This window comes from Fukomys damarensis, unplaced genomic scaffold (genome assembly GCF_012274545.1).
Source record: "Fukomys damarensis isolate Sample0158 unplaced genomic scaffold, DMR_v1.0_HiC HiC_scaffold_16, whole genome shotgun sequence".
Taxonomy (NCBI): Eukaryota; Metazoa; Chordata; class Mammalia; order Rodentia; family Bathyergidae; genus Fukomys; species Fukomys damarensis.
Genome location: NW_022900928.1, coordinates 67,005,958 through 67,026,482, shown reverse-complemented (window position 1 = coordinate 67,026,482; position 20,525 = coordinate 67,005,958). Strand labels below are relative to the sequence as shown.

The 20,525-nt window shown below is 44.5% G+C and overlaps 1 protein-coding gene and 1 pseudogene across 1 annotated transcript in view; both read left to right on the top strand.

Annotated features, from left to right (window-relative positions):
* Nucleotides 1–16,668: 16,668 nt before the first annotated feature.
* Nucleotides 16,669–20,525, top strand: part of Mcam (melanoma cell adhesion molecule) — a 13,328-nt gene continuing 9,471 nt past the window's right edge. The window contains exons 1-3 of the mRNA XM_033763950.1: nucleotides 16,669–16,807; nucleotides 16,988–17,187; nucleotides 20,003–20,505. Coding sequence (XP_033619841.1) covers nucleotides 16,669–16,807; nucleotides 16,988–17,187; nucleotides 20,003–20,505 — 842 coding nt within the window. The remainder of the gene's footprint in view (nucleotides 16,808–16,987; nucleotides 17,188–20,002; nucleotides 20,506–20,525) is intronic.
* On the top strand, nucleotides 18,656–18,859 carry LOC117286391 (annotated as a pseudogene).

Sequence of the window (20,525 nt, the reverse complement as noted above, 5' to 3'; positions counted from 1 at the left end):
TGTCCCCGCCCGGCCCCCGTCCTCCTGTTCGCGGCGCTAGACGCCCAAAGAGGGAGCGACAGAGGGAACCAGCTTCAGAAGACCCCAAACGCAGCCTCCACTCCTCCGGGCGCCGCCATCTTGTGTGCGAAGAGGTGGGACAAGAGGTGGGACAAGGCGGAGAGGAACAACGACCTCTGGCCAATCGTTGAGGAGTAAATACAGGCAGCTCGAGCTCTCATTGGCCCGTTTGAACGGCGCCCTAACAGATGTACTTCCAAAGTGAAATTTATTGAAATCTCCGCCCCTTGGAAGCGGTGATTGGTCTGTTGACGGACAGGGTCAGATACTACCACCTGGTTTCGCCCCCTAAAACAGAGCATATCTCGGAAGCCACTAAGTTTATGGGTTGTTCTGTTTTTCTGGCGGTGGAAAATGAGTTTGTTCGGCTCAGCTCGAAGGCCTCCGTCTCTAGGCTGGGGGCTAAGATGGTGCTGTCTCCACATCCCACTCAGACCTGCTGCCTCGTCCTCTTTTCATTTAATTATCCTATCATTTATTGCGCGCCTGCAGGGTTTGGGATTACAGAAACCAAGACACGCCACCTCCCAAGCAGTTCACATGCAAAGCAATGTTACAAGACTCCCAAATTGCCATTCCAAACTTTGCTCATAAGCAAGAAGAATGCCAAGTTTGAGTCCGGCTTCAGCAACTTAGTGACTTAGCCAGACCCTGTTCAAATAAAAAATTAAAATGGCAGATATGTGGCTCATTGTGTTGGTCCTAGATTTAATACCCCTTGCATGGTGGGAGGAAAAGAATTTTTTTTTTTCAAAAGTGTAATAAGCTGGGTACAATACTGCCCAAAAGCTGGAACTACCCCAAAGGCTGAGGCAGGAGGATAGCTTGAACTGAGGATTTTGAGACCAGTCTGGGCAACATAGCAAGGTCCACATCTCAAAAAAAAAAAGTTTGATTATTTTATTTTTTTAAATGTTATGATGAGTCAATATTGATACATTAACTGAAGTCCCTAGTTTACATTAGGGTTCCTTTATGTTGTACTTTTTAATTTACTTACTTTTCCAGGCATGGTGGCACACGACTAAAATCCCAGCACTTGGGAGGCTGAGGCAGAACGATCACAAGTTTGAGACCAGCTTGGACTACAAAATAAGTTCAAGACCAACCTGAACTACATAGTGAGACCCTGTCTCAAAAAAAAAAAAAAAAATAAAAAAAAAAAAAAAAAAAAAAAACTTAATTTACTTATTTTTCAGTTCTGAGGATGGAGCCCAGGGCCTCCTGCATGTTAGGTGAATGCTCTACCACTGAGCTGCACCCCAAACCCATGTCATTCACTGTGTAGGTTTTGATGTGTGTGTGTGCTGACATGTACAAATATGTACTATTACAGTGTTACACAAGACATCTCACTGTCTCCATCCCACTCGCCTCTCAAACTTCTGGCAACCCCTGAGGGTTTCCTCCCATAGTTGTGCCTCTTCCAGATCTCATGTAGTTAGGTAACACAGTACACAGCCTTTTCAGATAGGCTTCTTTCACATAGCAAGAATTTTTCTTCCACATCCATTCATGGCTTAATAGCTCTTTTTTCTGCTGAATAATATTCCATTGTGGGATGTACAATTTAGTTAGCCATTCATTTACTTAAAGACATCCTGGTTGCTTCCAAATTTAGACAATTATGAATAAAGTTTCTGTTATGATTTATATCTAGACACTACCCCCCCAGCTCCAAGCCTCATATAATCATAGGAGAACTTTGGTGAGGTGATTGGATCATGGATGTGCTGTTAAGTGGTGGGACCTGGTCAGGAGAAGGGGGTCCTGGAGGCAATGGCCTGAAAGGGTGTGTCTCCCTCCCTGGCTCCTCCCTTTCTGCTGGCTTCTTCACCAGCACCATGAGATGAGCAGCTTTTCCACCACCATAACCTCTGCCATGCCATCCTGCGTTGGAGCCTTCTGACCACAGACTGAAACATGAGCCAAAATAAACTACTACTCCCTTAGGTAGTGGGTGTCCAGTATTTTATCCCAGCAATGAGGAATGTGACTAAGATAGTTGTTATAAGCATTTGTGCACATTGGTGCAGATATGTTTTCAACTCATCTGGATTCTGGGTTGTAAGTATAGGAAATATTGCTTTTTTATACCAGGGATTCAACTTGGGACCTTGCGCTTGCCAGGCAGGCGGCAAAACCACTGAGCTAAATCCCTAGGCCCTGAAATTAATATTTTAAAAATCCAAACAATACACACAGGAAAAATTAATTAATTTGGCATTACAAGAAAAAGAATGTAGATACAAACTCACACAGGACACTGCAGTGAGCTCTAGACCTTCAACTAAATCCTTCAGTCTCCAGTGTGCAGAGAGATCCTCTGGATTCTTCTTCATCTGACATTGTGGATGGCCACTGACAATAACAAAGAGCTTTGGGCTCAGAAATAAGAAGATGTAGGGCCAGGGATTTAGCTCAGTGGTTCCAGCGCCTGCCTTGCAAGCGCAAAGTCCTGAGTTCAATCCCTGGTACCAAAAAAAAAAAAAAAAAAAAGCAGATGTGTTCTAAATAAGGGGCACATACTCATTAATCCTCACAACCACCCATAAAGTAGGGAAAGAAAGCACCAACATTCCCACTTTACAGATGAAGAATCTGAGGCCCAGAGAGCTTTTGTAGCTTGCCAAGGGTGATATAACAGAGAATTGATGAAAGACTTCTGGGAAGATGGTGGAGTGGTGAGCAACAGAGAAAGAGCCTCTCCAAGATTCAGTGTCCTGACACTGGAATATAGCAGCATGAGGAGGAGGGAAGTAGGTCCCCAGACCTAGGAAGGATCAGAAGCAAGAACTGAAGTCCAGCGGAGAAAAAAGATAGAGATTTCAAGGAAAAAGAGGAAGATACCAGGTGGCGCCTTCTCCCAGAGCACAGACTCACATCATGGGACGGATGGGTTGAACATGCAGGTGCACAGCGACTACTGTAAACCTCAAAGGCCTCCACAGAGAAACACACAAGTGGAATGGAGCAGTGGACACAGCAGACTGCAGTGGCTGGTGAGTTGTTCAGGTTGAGATGTCACCAAGGAGAGGGCAATTGGCAGGTAGCCATCTTGGAAAGGGGCCAACTGAGCTCAGAACTCAAAACAGATACAGGCTGGCTCCATCCAGTGGCTTCTAGTGTCACAGTGAGGGTGCCAAGTTCAAACTGGCAGGAGGTCAGGGAGCAGAGTTCAAGCCTTCAGGAGGGACACAGATTGTTGCAGGCTCAACAAATCCAGTTCGAGCCTCATAGACAGAAACCAGCCTGAATTTCAGGGGAACTTACTGAGATTATCGAGTATCCCACCATAAAGGTACAGCTGGCTTGATAGGATTAATCACCTCAGATATGGACTCATCTGCTCACATTGGTTTACCAGTGACATCAGAAACATGTCTTGAATTGGACTTTTTTTCCATTTCTTTTTTTTTCTTTCTTTCTTTCCTTTTTACTCTTTTCTGCTTTTGTTCTTATTTTGTTTTGGCTTTGACTGATTGTTCTTGTTTTTATAGGAGTATGAACATGGTTTCTAGTTTTTTGTTGTTGTTCTATTCTGTTCTGGTTTTTATTTCTTACTTCCCTCTTTCCCCCCGTATTCTTCAGCAGTTTCTCAAAGTTTACCTGATCTTCCTTTGTCCTCCAGCCTTGTTTCTAATCTTTTTCATTTCTTCTATTTCTCTATTTTTCCCTCCAACCTATTTTAAGTTTTTCCCCTAAGGGTAAAATTGCCATATTGAGTGTTTATTTATTGCATACAATTTCCTGGTTTATTGTAGATTTTGTTATACAACCACAAATTTAGTTCATATGGTTAAAAGTAGTAAATTAATAGTTACCACAGTTTGTCATTTTCTAAGCTGTGTTTGATGCTATTATGATTGTTGGTTGTACTACTTTAGATACAGTGACAGAATTGTGCTAATAAGTTGTTCTTCCTGGTATACCAAGACTGAGATTGCCTAAAGGTCTTTAAAAATACTATACACCAGTGCCAAAGAACCAGATGCTGGGCCAAATAAGCAGAAACTTCTCATCCCCAAAAAATTGAAGATGTAGGATTCTGCAACAGACTCAAAACGCTAGCCAAGTGTGGTGGTGCATGCCTCTAGTTCCAGCACTGAGGAGGCTGAGGCAGGAGGATTTCTATGAGTTTGAGGCCAGCCTAGGCTACACATTGAGTTCAAGGCCAGCCTGAATTGTATAGCAAGACCCTATCCAAAAAAAAAACAATAATGCAGTCTCAAAACACAAGAGCCAGCTATACCTGGAAGACATCTCTGAGAAGTAGTCATTTTCTAAGGTGAAGAATTTAGCTCAGTGGCACCATGCCTGCCTTACAAGTGTAAGGTCTTGAGTTCAATCCCCAGTACAAAAAAAAAAAAAAAAAAAAAAAAAAAAAAAAGTAGTCATTTCCTAAGAGTTCTGAATACAAGCAATAAAACTACTCACCATAAACAATTTACAAGCATCAACCCAGGAATTAAACTAAAAAAAAAGAAAAAACTAGAAAATGTGAAGACACTTAAATAAGACAACCCCCCCCAGACTTTCAGCTCACCAAAGGCAAATGCTCACCAAGTGGGCAATGAGGTGGAACAATTTAAAAACTACCCACCTAGCCAGGCATGATGGCGCACGCCTGTAATCCCAGCACTCAGGAGGCTGAAGCAGGAGGATCACTGTGAGTTCGAGACCAGCCTGGGCTACATAGTGGGTTCCAGGTCAGTCTCAATTACACAGTGAGACCCTGTCTCAAAAAACAAAACAAAACAAAAACCACCCACACCCACCTGGACTCTCTGAAATGGTAATAGTAGAAGAAAGAAAGTGAATTAATAAGGATCTTGAAAAAAATCAAAGCAGAAATAATTTCCCAGATAACTACAGAGATGGTGACCATAATAAATGACAGGGTTAGTGACTCTAGAGCAATACATATTTTTTTTAAAAATAAAGGAGCTCAGGAAAATTATGGAAACCATGAACAACCACCATAGGAAAGAAATGGGATCCATGAAACAGATTCAAACAAATAACCAGGAGATTTAAAATTCCAGTGAAAGTATACACAGCAGTGAAAAGTATACATAAAATATAAATATATATATATAAAGTATATATAAAATATACATACAGTGAAAGTATACATAAGCCAACTGAGGACAGAATATCAGATATAGAAGATAGGATTGTGGTTAGCCATCATGAAAAGAAAGATTTCTTTAAAATAGCAAAGGACCCCTAACATGTATCAATACACTTAATGAAAAAAAATAGAAAGGGACCACAAAAAAATCAATCTGACATCTGATAGATGATGCAAATAAGAATAACAAAGTTGATTGGAGTCAATTAAAAAGCAGGAGATAGTGAAAATGACACTTTTTTAAAAAAACCTATTCACAGAAGTAGTGGAAGAAAATTTCCCAAGTATGAAAAAAGAATTTGACATACAGATAAGAGAGGCATATACACCTCCAATTAGCAATAATAAAAAATATATTCACCAAGGCATGTAATAGTCAAGATTCCAGAAACTCAACATAAGAGGAGAATATTAAAAGCTGTTAGAGAAAAGAAACAAATCATCTATAAAGGAAAGTCCATCAGAATCACAGCAAACTTCTCAACATAAACACTCAAGTTAAGGAGAGCTTGGAGTGAAGTATTTCAAGCCTTAAAGGAAAACAACCTCCAACCCAGATTGCTATACCCCACAAAACTATTTTTCAAAATTGATGGAGAAATAAGATAGTTCCATGACAAAGAACACCTGAGGAAATTTATGAACACCAAACCAGCACTCCAAAATGCTCTGAAGGATATGCTAGAAAAACAAAACAAGGATTAAAACTCCATTAAATCCAACAGAATGAATCTACCAGGCAAGGCAAGAAATTAAACAAAAGAGGAAACAAGGAAGCCAATAACAGGAAAATAATATGACAGGGTTAAGTAAATACATATTAGTTATAACCATCAATGTTAATGGTCTCAATTCACCAATCAAAAGAAACAGATTGCCAGAATGGATCAAGAACCAAATCCAACAATATTCTACATTCAGGAAACACATTTAATTAAAAAAGAAATTCATAGGGCCGGGGATTTCACTGAGTGGTTCCAGATGCTGACCTGCAAGCACAAGGACCCAAGTTCAATCCCCAGTACCAAAAAAAAAAAAGAAATTCATAGACTACAAGTCAAAGGATGGAAAACAATACCCCATGCAAAAAGGCAGAGATAGCTATTCCATTCGCAGACAAAATGGATTTTGTGCCAAAAATAATTAAGAGAAGCTGGGGATTTAGCTCAGTGGTTCCACTGCCCGCCTCCCAAGCACAAGGTCCCAAGTTCAATCCCCAGTAGGAAAAAAGAAGAAAAGAAAAACAAATGTTTGAATGTGAAATAATTAAGAGAGACAAAGAAGGTCACTTCATCTTTGTAAGAGGAAAATTCTAGGGGCCAGGAATTTAGCTCAGTGGTTCTGCTGCCTGCCTCACAAGCGCAAGGACCTGAATTCAATTCCTGGTACAAAAAAAATAAATAAGTAATATATATACATCTATCTATAGATAGATAGATAGATAGATAGATAAATTATAAATAAACCAGTATCAGTCAATGAAATTGAAGATGTCATTTTAAAAACTACAACCAAAAAAGTCCATGGCCTGAAGTTTTCACTGCTGAATTCTATGAGAAATTTAGAGAAAACCTAATGCCCTTACTTCTCAAACTCTTTAATGAAAACGAAAGGAAAGCACCACTCCCAAACTCATTCCTGGAAGGAAGCATTACCCTGATACCAAAGCCAGAGAAGGATCCAACCAAAAAAGAGAACAACAAGCCAATCTCCCTAGTGAACACACATGCAAAAATCCTCAATATGATACTGGAAAAGAGAATGCAGCAAATCATCAAGAAGGCTCTACACCATGACCAGAAGGATTCTTCCCAGGGATGAAAAGATGGTTCAACACATACAAATCAATAAATGTGATACACTATATTAACAGAACCAAGGCACAAAAATCATATGATCCTCTAAATAGATGCAGAAAAAGTGTTTGACAAGGTCCAACACTCATTAATGATAAAATAAAAACCCTACAGAAAATTGGAGTAGAAGGTCTTTATAAAATTTGGGTAGAAGGTCTTAATCTGATAAAAGCCATCTATGACAAACCACAGCCAACACCATACTAAATGGTGAAATCTTTCACTCTAAAATCAGGAGCAAGACAAGGATGTCCACTGTCACCACTCTTATTCAATATAGTTCTGGAAATATTAGCCAGAGAAATTACACAAGAGAAAGAAATAAGAAGAATACAGATAGGAAAGGAAGAAGTTAAATTATCATTATTTGTGGATAACATGATACTTTACACAGAAAACCCCAAAAGCTCCATAAAAAGACTTCTAGATTTAATAACCAAATTCAACTGTAGCTGGATTCAAAGTCATCATTTAAAAATCAACAGCCTTCCCATATATGAATAACAAACTCACTGAAAGAGAAATTAGAAAACCAACACCTTTCATAATGGCATCCCCAAAAGTGAAATACCTAGGAATCAATCTAATGAAGGAAGTAAGAGACCTCTACATGGAAAATGACAGTACTCTGAAAAAGAAGCTCAAAGACGATATCAGAAAATGAAAAAATTCCCCTTGTTTGTGGGTAGAAAGAACCAATATAGTGAAAATGACTATAATTCAAAAATTGTTAATACAGATTTAATGCATTCCTGATTTTAAAAATTCCAACAGCATATTTCACAAAATTAGAGAAAATAGGACCAAAATAGCTCAGTGGTACCATGTCTGCCTTGCAAGTACAAGGTCCTGAGTTCGATCACCAGTATAAAAAAAAAAAAAGAGAGAGAGAGAGAAAACAATCCTAAAGTTTGTTTGGAACCAGAAGAGACCTAGAATAGCAAAGGCAGTTCCGGTCAACAAAGGCAAGACAGGGAGTATCACAATTCCTGACTTGAAATTATACTACAAAGCTACTATGATAAGAATAGCATACTACTGGCAAAATAAATAAATAAATAAAAAAGACCTGAGGATCAATGGAGTAGATTAAAGGATGCAGAAACAACTCCAGGCATACTCAGCCACCTCATCTTTGACAAAGGAGCCAAATACCTTCACTGAAGAAAGCCTCTTTAATAAATGGTGCTGGAAAAACTGGCTTTCCACATGCCAAAGATTAAAACTAGACCCATATCTTTCACCATGCACTAAACTAAACTTGAAATGGATCAAAGATCTAAATATTAAAACAGAAACACTTAATCTGCTGGGAGATAAAATAGTTAGAACTCTCAAAGACATTGGTATAATCAAAAACTTTATGACCAAAACCCCATCGCACAGGAAATAGTACCAAGAATCAACAACTGGGATCTCATCTTATTAAAAAGCTTTTGCACAGCAAAAGAAACCACCAGTCGAGTGAAGAGAAAACCCGTAATGTGGGGAAAAAAAAGTTTTGCCTGCTGTTCCTCAGACAAAGGACTATTATCTAGAATATATAAAGAACTCAAAAAAAAAAATCAGCCCTCCCCCACATTTAAAGACCCATTTCCAAAACGGGCTTTTGAAATGAATAGACACTTCTCAAATGAAGAGGTGGAAATGGCAAATAAATATGTGAAAAAAAATATCACTGGTAATTCGTGAAATGCGAATCAAAACAACACAGATTCCATCTCACTCCAGAAAAAAAATGGCTATTATTAAGAAACCTAGGGCCAGGGATTCAGCTCAGTGATTCCGGGGCTTGCCTCACAAGCACAAGGACCCAAGTTCAATCCTGGTACCAAAAAGAAAGAAAGGAATCTACCAGTAACAAATGCTGGAGGGACTGTGGAGAAAAAAGGAACCCTTCTCCACTGCTGGTGGGAGTGTAGACTGGTGCAATCACTGTGGAAATCAATGTGGAGATTCCTTTAAAAAATTAAAACTAGAGGTTCCATTCAACCCAGCTATTCCCCTTCTTGATATCTTCCTGAAAGAATTAAAAACATACCACAGAGATATATGCACACCCATGTTTATAGCAACACAATTTGTAATAGCTAAACCTTAGAGACAGCCCAAATGCCCATCAACTGATGAATAAAGAAGATGTGGTTTTCTAAACAATGGAGTACTACTCTGCCATAAAGAAGGATGGACTTGAGACATTTCTAGCTAAATGGATGCACCTTGAGACCACACTCTTTAAGTGAAGTAAATTGAATACACATGTCTAAATACTACATTGTTTCTCTGATGTGAGCGACCAAAAGTAGAAATAAGGGCTAAAATGTACAACGGACACTGGGAAATGGAAAGAAAATGTTCAAATGAGAATGAGAACAAGTGAGGGGGTAGAGGGAAAGGAAAGAAGGGACCAAAAAAAAAAGAGAGAGAGAGAAAATCAAAGAAAAAAATGGAAACAAAGCTTTTGTATATAAGGAGTGGGGAATGGTAGAAAAGAGAAGGAAGATATGTATTGGTACAGATTCCCTATGATGAATGTATAACTAAAATGTACCAATAAATATATTACTAAAAAAAAGAAAGAGAATGTGCATTATGGGCAATGTTTTTATGATATCAAAATAATTAAGAATTTTGAGCTGGGTGTGGTAGCGCATGCCTGTAATCTCAGCCCTCAGAAGGGTGAGGCAGGAGGATCGCTGTGAGTTCCAGACCAGCCTGGGCTATATGGTGAGTTCCAGGTCAGTCTCAACTACATAGTGAGACCCTGTCTCCAAAAAACCAAAAAATAAAATAAAATTTAAAAGCCAAGAATTTTGAGTCAAGCATGGTGATGCAGACCTGTAGTCCCTGGACTTGTGAGACTGAGGGTGGAAGAATCCTAGGCGATCCTGGGTTATGCAGTGAGTTCAAGGTCAGCCTGCACTACATAGTGAGACCCTCTCTCAAATAAACAAGAAAGAAAGAATTTTACAATGTTGGGAAAATTGGCTTTACATGTGTAGATTAAACCTAGACCCATATCTGTCACCATGTACTCAGCTAAAATCAAAATGAATCAAAAATCTAAATAATTAAATCATAAACAATCTGCTGGAAGATAAAATAGGTAGAACACAGACATAAGCAAGAACTTTCTGATCAGAACCGTAACAGCATGAGAAATAATTCAAAGTTAAGCATGGTGGTGCACACCTATAATCTTCGGACCCAGAAAGCTGAGGCAGGAAGATTGTTGTGAATTGAGAACAGCCTGGGCTACATAGTGAGTTCAAAGCAAGCATGAACCTTATAACGAGATCCTGTTTCAAAACAAAAGCCTCAAGAATGGACAAATAAGATGTCACATTACAATCTTCTTCACAGCAAAGGAAATGGCCAAGAGAATGAAAAAAAGACAAGCTACAGAATGGGAAAAAAATTTTTTTACCAGCTACTCCTCAAAAAGGATTAATAAAATATCTCGAATATATGAAGAACTCCAAAAACGTGGACTCCTCCCAAATAAAGGACCCAATCAAAAATAGGCAACTGAAATGAACAGATACTGCTTAGAAGTACAAGTGGCCAATAATTCTTTTACTGTACATGTAGTACTTCCCTGGGTGGAGCTGATGCAAGAGATGTTTTTAGAGGCCTTGGCGGTGTGTTCTGTCTCCCTCAGGTTGAACATAGGAAGGAGAAAAAGCTGCCAAGAAAAGGATCTTGATCACTATGGGTGACTCAGGTTGGAAGAAGGCCCCGCTGTGTGTAGGAAGGAACCTCCTCAGAGGGATTGGAGGTCTCTGGTGTCTATTATCCAGGGCAGAGGTGAGACCTAGGATGAAATGGAATCTTAGAAAGTAGGGCCTTGGATTCTGTTCCTCTGGGGCCTGAGCTCCTAGTGGATTTTAACTGGCTGGGGATTCTTCCCTTGCTTAAAACCATTCACACGCGCCCTGTTGCTGTTAATAATGGATCGCGGTTTACAAATCTTCCCTAACCAAGCCCCATCCCGCACTGACCCCCTTCTTCTCCTGCCAGCTTCCCTATCGCGCCTTCGTCCCTTAGCTGGAAGCTCGGTCCGTCTTCCAGGGAAGCCACTGACTACCGTGGGCTGGGTCGAGTAACTGTTCTATCGGTACCCTAGCACGCTGGGTTCTACTTTCCTGTCCCCACCGCAACAGTGAAAGTCTCCCAAACACCTGGGCGGTGTCCCGTCACCCCCCACCCAACCTTTTAATTTACTTTACTGTGCTATATTCCAAAGCACAAGCGGCATACGGGTCACAGAGAAGGGAACCACTACAATAGCCGCCCTCACCCTCCACCTTTCTCTGCCTGTAACCGCTAGTTCTGCTGCAGTGCTGTCCTGACTCAGAATGAAGTGGAGCGGCATCCGAGTCCGGGTCCAGCATTTCAACAATCCTGCAGATTTACCACCCTCTCACCGAGGAAAATGAGGGGTGATTCAAATCAGGAGCACCAGGGGGCGCTCTCAGGCCAAGAAGAAACGAGGAGACGACTGTAAACCTAAATGCCAATGTCATCACATCATTTTACCATTGTTCAAGAATCTGCGGTGGCTCCCCATTGTCTAACCTATCTTAAGATCGAAACTATCTCCCCATAACCTAACCGGAACTCATCTGCCCAAGTTCCCCAATGCAGGCACCTTCTACCTTGAATTTCTAGTTAGCCACTGAGTGCTAGTTCTAGTTCTCCATCCAGTATCGACTGTTCATATCAGGTGGCACCAAGGCTTAGTGGTATACCCAAAACTTCCCCCAAGGCTTCCAAGTAAACAGGTAACAGAAATGAAGGCAGAGGGCTTGTTACATGAGTACAATTTCAAGACAAGTTTTCTAGCCAGATGGCTGCTCTGAGACTTCCCATGCAGAGTTTCTGCACCTGTTGTTGGATGGACTCCGTCTTCTGCTTCCTTCCCTGCCACTCTGCTTGTGCGTTTCCCCTACCTGGAATGAGCATTCTTCACTCCTCTCTAGTCTAAACCTGTCTTTCACTGGAGCCTGCACATTCCTAGAAAGACTCTCCTGGTCAGTAGAAACCCCAGGTCTCCACTGGTTCTTCCTCTTCTGAGTTCCTGATGTACTTCCTGTCTATACTGCAAGATATCATGCACAGGATTTGGAGCTAGATCACTACTCCTTCAAAGATTAGTTCCTTGGGTGATTTAAAAATTCTGCAAATACTCGGGCATGGTGGCACATGCCTGTAATCCCAGCACTCCAGAGGCTGAGGCAAGAGGAATGTCACTGTGAGATCAAGGCCAGCTTGGGCTACACAGCGAATTTAAGGACAGCCTACACAGCAAGTCCCTGCCTCAAAAACACAAAAATAAAATAAGATAAAGTTGTAAATTTTACATAGCGTGCAATTAAACGCATTTCAAAAATTGAAATTTTTTCATTACTGCGACTAAATAACTGAGAAAAACATGTTAGAGGAGGAAAGGTTTATTCTGGCTCAGTTTCAGAGGTTTCAGTCCATGGTTAACTGTTTCCATTGTTTTAGGCTCTGCTATGGCAGAAACATCATTAGGGAAGAAAGCTGCTCACCTCACCTCATGTCAGCCAGGAAACAGAAGGGGAAGGAAAGAGAGGAAGGGGTCAGGGACCACTCCCTTCAAGTAGGTCCCGCCTCCCAGCAATGCCACCTGTGGTGGATTAACTAAAGGTTACCTTGTGACATCCAGCTGAACTGAATCCTCATTGTTTGGGCATGGAAGACCCACCTGAGGGCTGTTGCCAACAGCATAAAACAGAACTAAAGGGGAAGACTGAGAGCTGTTGATTTTCTAGGAGAAGCTTGCTGCAGTTGGTTTTCCAGGTTTGAACTGGACTGTTCTCAGAAGAAGAACTCAGGGCCTCGCTGTCACTGGGAATGGCTGCTGTTCTGTCAAGGGAGCTCTGATCCTCACCATAAGCATCACTGCCTGGCTCCAGTATAGATCCCTCAGCCTGGTGGCACAGATCCTTCACCCCACCAGGGCAGGTTTTCTGGCTTCCACCATGGCCTTTGGGCCTTCCTGGTGCAAATTCTCGATACAGACAAGCATGAGTTATTGCCATGGGCTCTAGGCCACTGGCTAGACTCGCGGAGAACAATGCCTTCAGCTGGATTTGTGCAGAACATTGCTGTGGGATCCAGGCCTTAGACTGGATTCTTTGGGTCTCTAGTGTTCAACTAGATCTCTTTCACTCCTCTGCACTTGACTTTTAGGGTGACTATTATGAAATAACCCTATAAATTATGCGTCCTATATTAAATGTATTCCCTTTCAAAACCCTGACTATAACACCACCCAATTTTGATCTCATCAGTGGATTAATCCTCTTGATCCAATCACCTTCCAAAAGTCCATCTTCTGAGCACTTGAGACTTTTTCAGGACTGACTGATTTGGCAGTACTGGGACATTTGCACTGAGTCACATCCCCATCCCTTTTTTAAAAATTTGTTTTAAGGGTAGGAAAATTTTATTGAGAGAAAGAAAGCTTCTAAGAGAGACAGAAGGGGGACCGGAAAGTGCTTTGCCCTAAAAATTTTTATTTTGAGACAGAATCTTGCTATGTCACTAAGTTGCCCTGGCTGGGCTCGAACTTGTGATCCTCCTGCTTCAGCCTCCTAGAGTGCTAGAATTACATGCATCCACCACGATGCCAGGCTGAAGGACAGTTTAGATCTGAACCATAACAGTATCCTTATAGTATGCGCACACTATGCCTTTAATTCTTTTGGGTGCATACCTAGGAGTGATAGAGCTGGGTTATAAGGCACTTCTACTTTTAGTTTTTTGAGAAACCTCCATACTGATTTACATTGTGGCTGTACTAACATTCTCACCAACAGTGTCACATTCTAGCTAGCATTAATTATTTTTTGTTTTTTTGATTTTTTTTTTTTTTTTTTTTTTTTTTTTTTTTTATTTTTTTTTTTTTTTTTTTTTTTATTTTTTTTTTTTTTTTTTTTTTTATTTTTTTTTTTTTTTTTTTTTTTATTTTTTTTTTTTTTTTTTTTTTTATTTTTTTTTTTTTTTTTTTTTTTATTTTTTTTTTTTTTTTTTTTTTTATTTTTTTTTTTTTTTTTTTTTTTATTTTTTTTTTTTTTTTTTTTTTTATTTTTTTTTTTTTTTTTTTTTTTATTTTTTTTTTTTTTTTTTTTTTTATTTTTTTTTTTTTTTTTTTTTTTATTTTTTTTTTTTTTTTTTTTTTTATTTTTTTTTTTTTTTTTTTTTTTATTTTTTTTTTTTTTTTTTTTTTTGGTACTGGGGATCAAACTTGGGTCCTTGTGCTTGGGAGGCAGGCAGAGGAACCACTGAGCTAAATCCCTGGCCCATTGTGTTCTTGATGATAACCATTCTGACTAGGGTGAGATGGAATCTCAGTGGAGTTTTGCGTTTCTCTGATAGCTAGAGATGTTAAAATATAATTATTGGCCCATGGTACTCCTGCCTCGGCCTTCCAGAGTGCTGGAATCACAGATGTGTGCTGCCATCTGATCTCCATTCTGTGGGCTGGCTCTCCTCTCAACTGGTTGTTTCCTTTGCTGTGCAGATCATGTACTTGTGTTTCAATTTCCTTGTTTTGTTGTTGTAAAAATAAACATTGGTCAGGGAAATTACTCTTAAGTGAAAGCTCTAAGTCATAAAGCACTGTTGCAAATACGAGATGTGTGGCTTCTTGTCCCTTGCCTTGGTCAGAGCACTGTCATGGGCCCTCTGAATAGTCCTTGTCTGGTTGCTTGCCAGGGACCAGCTAATCATGGACGAAGGCTGTCTCAAAGCCTCCAGTCCCTTTGTAGTGTGTCATGTGAGGCCAGGCTCCTGAAGGGACGGAGCCATCATCTGACCTGGCTCCAGTTGGGTCTACATCCTGGATCCTCTCCACTTCTCAAATTCCCTTGACACCCAACTGGCAGGTATGGGGTGCAGGAGGAGCAAGCCTTAGTTCTCCTTTTCCCCCTTCTTTCCTTTAATTATAGACAGCTAAATTAGGTAGAAATATTGTAGGCAGTCAGACCGGGCTAGGCCCTCAAGAGAGTCATTGGGGGAGATGAGAACATACCAGAAAGTGTAGCTGGAGGTACACCTGTCAAAGGCCAGGCCTCAAGATAAAGATGGAATGGCCAGGCCTGCATGACTCCCGAAGAGATAGGCAATAATTTGAGATTATGCTTTAATTGGTACCACCTGGTCCAATAAAGTCTAGCTAGATATTACTCACCCAGATAGTTAACCAGAACCTCTGAACTTATTCCTTCCCAAAAATGCCTTTGTTCTTTTCATGTACCCTTGCTACGAACCCCTCTTCCCTACTGGATCACTATTACCTAAGCAGCTATACTTGTAATCTTATTAGTTGGTCATAGTTTCATCCATATTGTTGATATCCACATCAGTGATAACCATTCTGACTGGGATGAGATGGAATCTCAGTGGAGTTTTGATTTGCATCTCCCTGATAGCTAAAGATGTTGAAATATAATTATTGGTCCATGGTACTCCTTCCTGGGCCTCCCAGAGTACTGGAATTGTGATTTTGTACTCAACCTTGTGATTTTGTTATATAAAACATTCTCAGTGGGGGCCGGGGATTTAGCTCAGTGGTTCTGCCGCCCGCTCGAAAGCACAAGGACTCGTGTTTGATCCCACTACCAAAAAAAAAAAAAAAAAAAACTCAGAGAAGTGGACTGTGGCAACCCACTTTGGGCCCCCTCCTGTCTCTCAAGAGCTATCGCTCAGTAAATCTTTGCTACGCTAAACCTCTGGTTCCTTATAGTTCATTCTTTGATTTCAGGGAATGTGAACTCAGCAGATTGAAATCTAGCAGGTTGGGAGTTATACCTTCTCCTACATCACTCTGGCCTCTACACCTCCCCACTCCAGAGGAGTTCAGGCTCCTTCCTGGTCTGCTCAAAGCTAAGGGCAGAGGAAATCCATGAGGCTTCTTCCCAGAGGAGAGGGACCTGCAGACCCAGAACAAGGCACTCCCGGGTTCCCACAGGCTCCCCACACTAGGCCAGCTGGCCTTCCTTCAGGGACAGCTCAAAGTCAAATTTAAACAGAATGTTCCTCTGGAGACATTCCCCTCCCTGGGTGGTGGTTATTTTGGGGACCGGATGTGAAGGTCCCTGAAAGGGAGAAATGTCAATTCTCAGCGTTCTTCCCTGCTTCCACCATCTCCATTCTCCAAATGTAGTTGGGGACTGGGAAGTAGAAAGGGAATTAGGGACCCTGAGGCCACAGATTACTGAGACCCAGGAAATCACCGCTGCCCCAGGTGGGTTCCGCAGAGACCGGGTGACCCCTGCAGCGATCCTGAATTCCTGCCTGGAGGGTCTTACTATGCCCTGACCACGGTCACAGCCACACTGCCCACCCGGGAACCAGCCCCCGGACTCCCCACGCAGCCTCGGTTCTCTCGCTAGCGCCACCCCACCCCCACCCCACTTTTGCAGAGAGGGCGACCGGAAAGGACAGAGTGAATCACTGTAGAGGCCAAGTTGGGAAAGGCGTGGAGACCAGATTCTGGGCTTCCGGAGAGCCCCAAGGTCCCCCGCCCGAGCCCGCAGAGGCAGCCTGAGCATTTATGGTAATGTTTGGGTTGATGCGCGCGGCCGGATGCCCCGCCTCCCCCGGCCTCAGCTAGGCGGAGCTGGCGGAGAAGAGCTCGGGTCTCCGGGAGTAGCCGGGCGCCAGAGGAAAGTTCCGCTCCCGAAACCTGGTGCAGGCGCTAGGCGCGAAGCGCGGACTCAGGCAGGTGCGCTGCCTGACTCCTTGGGTTACGGGAACAAGAGGGCCAGTCCTGGGGCTGGGGGCTAAGATGGGAGGGCTGTGATCCTTTAACAGCTGCTGCCCTCCCGTGGTGCCCCAAGCCCCCAGGAAAAGACCCCATGCACCCACATCCTCTTTCTCCTGCTCTCTCATCACTCTCTGGCAGGGAAGGGGCCGAGAGGAGAGGCCAGCAGCTCCCAGGGGAGTCCCCGGAATGCTGGGAGCCTGGGAACAGACCCTGCAGTTCCTGGGAAAGCCAGGCGGAGGAATCCCACCATCAGCCCCTTCCCCAGGACGCGCCACCGGATGCCAGAGACCCCAGCTCCCCAACGGGGGGATTTGTGCGGGTGGAACCCCACCCCCAGCGTCAGCCCAACAAGCCCAGCCTAGTCCGACCTGGAGTTCACTAGGCCAGCTGAGATTTGTCCGTGGACCCCCACCCCCAGCGTCAGCCCAACAAGCCCAGCCTAGTCCGACCTGGAGTTCACTAGGCCAGCTGGGCCGCCGCCCCTCCCCCAGCCTGTGCTCCCCCTGCCTGCTCTAGCATAAGCCTGGCCTTTGTGCCACCACTCCCTGCTCCCCCTTCTCCAGACCCCTGCACAATGGGGCCTTTGCAGCCTCCAGGGTGGGGATGAACTCACTCACGGTTTTTCCAAGTTTAAAAATAGCCCATCCCCCCCAAGCCGCCCTCCACCTCTCCCATGGTGTCGGGGAGGCACCAGTGTCACTGACTGAACCTCCTTCCTTCTGCCCTGGGTCAGGTGCAAGGACATGGGTGAGACTGTGTCGCGAGCCAAGAGCGGGGCTGCTTCCCCTCATTCAATCTCTTCCCCCTCATCTTCCACCCAGCCCTCCAGTATCCTGTTTCCTGGCCCTAGGATGTTCTCAGCAGCAACGGCCCCCCCTCCTCCCACCCTGTTTTCACTCCTTAGAACAATCTCCTTCCCATCAGACCCTCACTCTGGAGAAGTCTCTTAACTTCCCTTCCAAAGAGACCCAGACTGGGTCCTATTTTCTGGTCAGACTAGGGGGTTCCCCAGACTCCATAGTTGCCAAGATTGCTGGGCCACCCCCCACCCCACTCCATCGTCTTCTCTGCAGCTGCAAACATGTCTTTCTCAGCTTCCTTCCTCTTTCTCAGCCCAGCCGCCATTCTTACATCCTCCTGGTATGGCCCCTGCGCCAGAAGGTGTCCTCTAAGAGTTGAGGGAAACTCGTGGGGTCTAGTCCTTCCCTGTCCTTGTCCTTTTACTGCCATCTTCCCCATTTATGCTGGTGGAGAGCTATACGCATCCAGGGGCCAGACCAGGACCACACACAGCCTCAGTTACTCCTCCTGTGGTCAGACCTACCAGAGACACACAGGGCATTCCAACAGGAGGGTCTTTTCCCTAGCAGTATGGGTTTCCCACGTGGGTAGAGGAAAGCAGCAGTCTGGCCCCCACCTCCGGAGGGAAATGAGGCAGAGGATTAGAACTCTGCCCCCAGAGGCCTGTCATCCGGCCTTGGCCTACATCTGGGCAAGGCTGCTCCCACCCAGGCCAGGTGCTTGAGTGTCTGCCAGGTGCCAGGCCCATCTCTGCCCATTATCTTCATCTCCCTGCTGCTTAGTCTCAATCCCTGCTTGCTGGGAGTTCTGCTGCTGCCACCTTCTCTTTCCTGCTACTGCCCTCGAGCTCAATCCTCTGGTGTTTTAAGGGAGCTGAGAACCATATCTGCCACCTCCTGCTCTGCTGCCTGTCTTCACTCCTGTCCTTCCCTTTTCTGGTCCCCCATGAATCCTCTCCAGGGTCCTGACCCCACTTTGGTTTGGAATCCCAAAGTATTCTCCTTAAGCTTTGTGCAGTGGCAGTATCGTAGCCAATGAGGTTTATCCGAGGCGTGATTATTGCTAATTGAAAACTTTTCCCAAAGTATTCTCCTTAGGAAACCATCCCTAAACTCTGTCTCCTGACCTTGCATACCCACCGTATCCCAACTCTAGGCTACTGGCTGTCTTAAAGGACAGTCTTTGTGCTTGTTTGCTGGGACCAAGCAGGAGAGAGACTGTCATCCTGGCCTCTAATCTAATTTCCCTTTCCCTGCAGAGGCTCCTCCAACCCCCACACCTGGCTTTACTCTCCTAAGGGCGGAAGAAGAATTAAGAACTGACTGTCCTTGGTGGTTAGCTGACTTTGTTTTCAGGCCACCGGAGAAGAAAATGATTAGTTAATGGTGTTAAGTGAAAAGGAGGGGGTGGGGCCGAGGAGCTGCTCCATGCCCAGCTCCTGGCCTGCCAGGGCAAATAGCATCCTTCAGCCATTCGTGCTTCTGCCCCGCAGGCAAACATGTTCATCCATTCCAGTCTGCTCCAGGCTCTGAGCCAGAGCTGTACATCCACCCTGGAGCAGGGAGCCAGGGTCCTGCTCTTGCTCTCTCCCCTCAGGCTCCAGGGTCCTGGTCTGGCCAGTTTGGCCTCTGGCTAGAGACTAATGGACAGGGAGGAGGGGTCAGAAGGCTGAAAGACAAAGCTGATCTGGTTTGCCAGTCATCTACTGGGCATCAGAGCATTCTCTCAAGTCACCCAGCCATCTGGAGCTCTGCAGCCTCACTTTGCTCCTCCCCCAGCCAGCAGGATGGCTGCCGATGGGGTGACAGATCTGTACCCCAAATCCAAGTTCTATCCAACCCTTCTTGGGGGAGGAGTTCCAGCAGACAGGGCCCCTCTCACAAAGCCAGGTTACTGGGGTCTCTGTGAGGCAAGAGCCACCCTCTTCAGTTGCATCAAGAGGCCGGAAGACCCAGGGAGAGGTTGGCATTTGAGGAAGGCTCCTTACACCTTGCCCTGTGGCAAAGCAGCTCAGGCGCAGATGCCTGACAGTGGCAGCCAGATCTGACTCCTCCATGGAGCCCTATTCCACCTGCTGAACCCTAGCCAGTGGGACCCCAGGAAGGACCTTGGGGACAATAGTGCTGCAGGGTCCCTTTGTGCATCACGATTGAGCAAGGGACTTCTGGAGTCAAGCTGGAACCCTGCATCCATGGACTCTCTCTTCTCTTTTCTTTATTCAGGTAGGTGGAAACTGAGTCCCAGACCAGGCTCAAGGAGTGAAGAGGGGAAGAACAGAATTCTCACGCTTAAGCTTGGACAAATGTGAATACCCTGGGCCTGTAGATCCTGCCCTCTCCCTCCCTTTTCTAGGCCAAGGCAGACTTGCTTGACTTGGCAGAGAACGACAGCCCAGACGGCACCGTCTCCACTCCCCCTGCAGGTACCTCTGGGTCTGTGGGACCTGGCGCATGTTCCTTCCCAGAGCTGCCAGGAGGAGGAGGCTGGGGGCAGTGCCAGGCCGGCGGCAGCTGCAGCGGAGCAATCAGTTTGAGAGGCGACCAAGGCCCGCCCCGATTTCTCTGTGGTAGGGCAGAGGAGCTTGAATGGGCAGCCCCCACCGGGGACAACGAGGACTTGTCCGTTACTCCTCAGCCAGGAGGTTCCCCAAGGCGACAAGGGCTGGCAGAGCTGAGCGGGGTGGGTGCTGCTGTTGCGACGACGCTAGGCATACGGGCCAGCTCGTCGCTGCTGCCCTGGCCAGTCATCCCGACCTCAGGACACCTGTCACTGCCCCCTCTGCCTTCCCAAACCGGGGGCTGGATGGGCAGCTCGGGCGTGCTCGGGCGGCGTTCTTCGAAGCAGCTCGGGGCAGAGTCGGGCCCGCCCCTTAGGG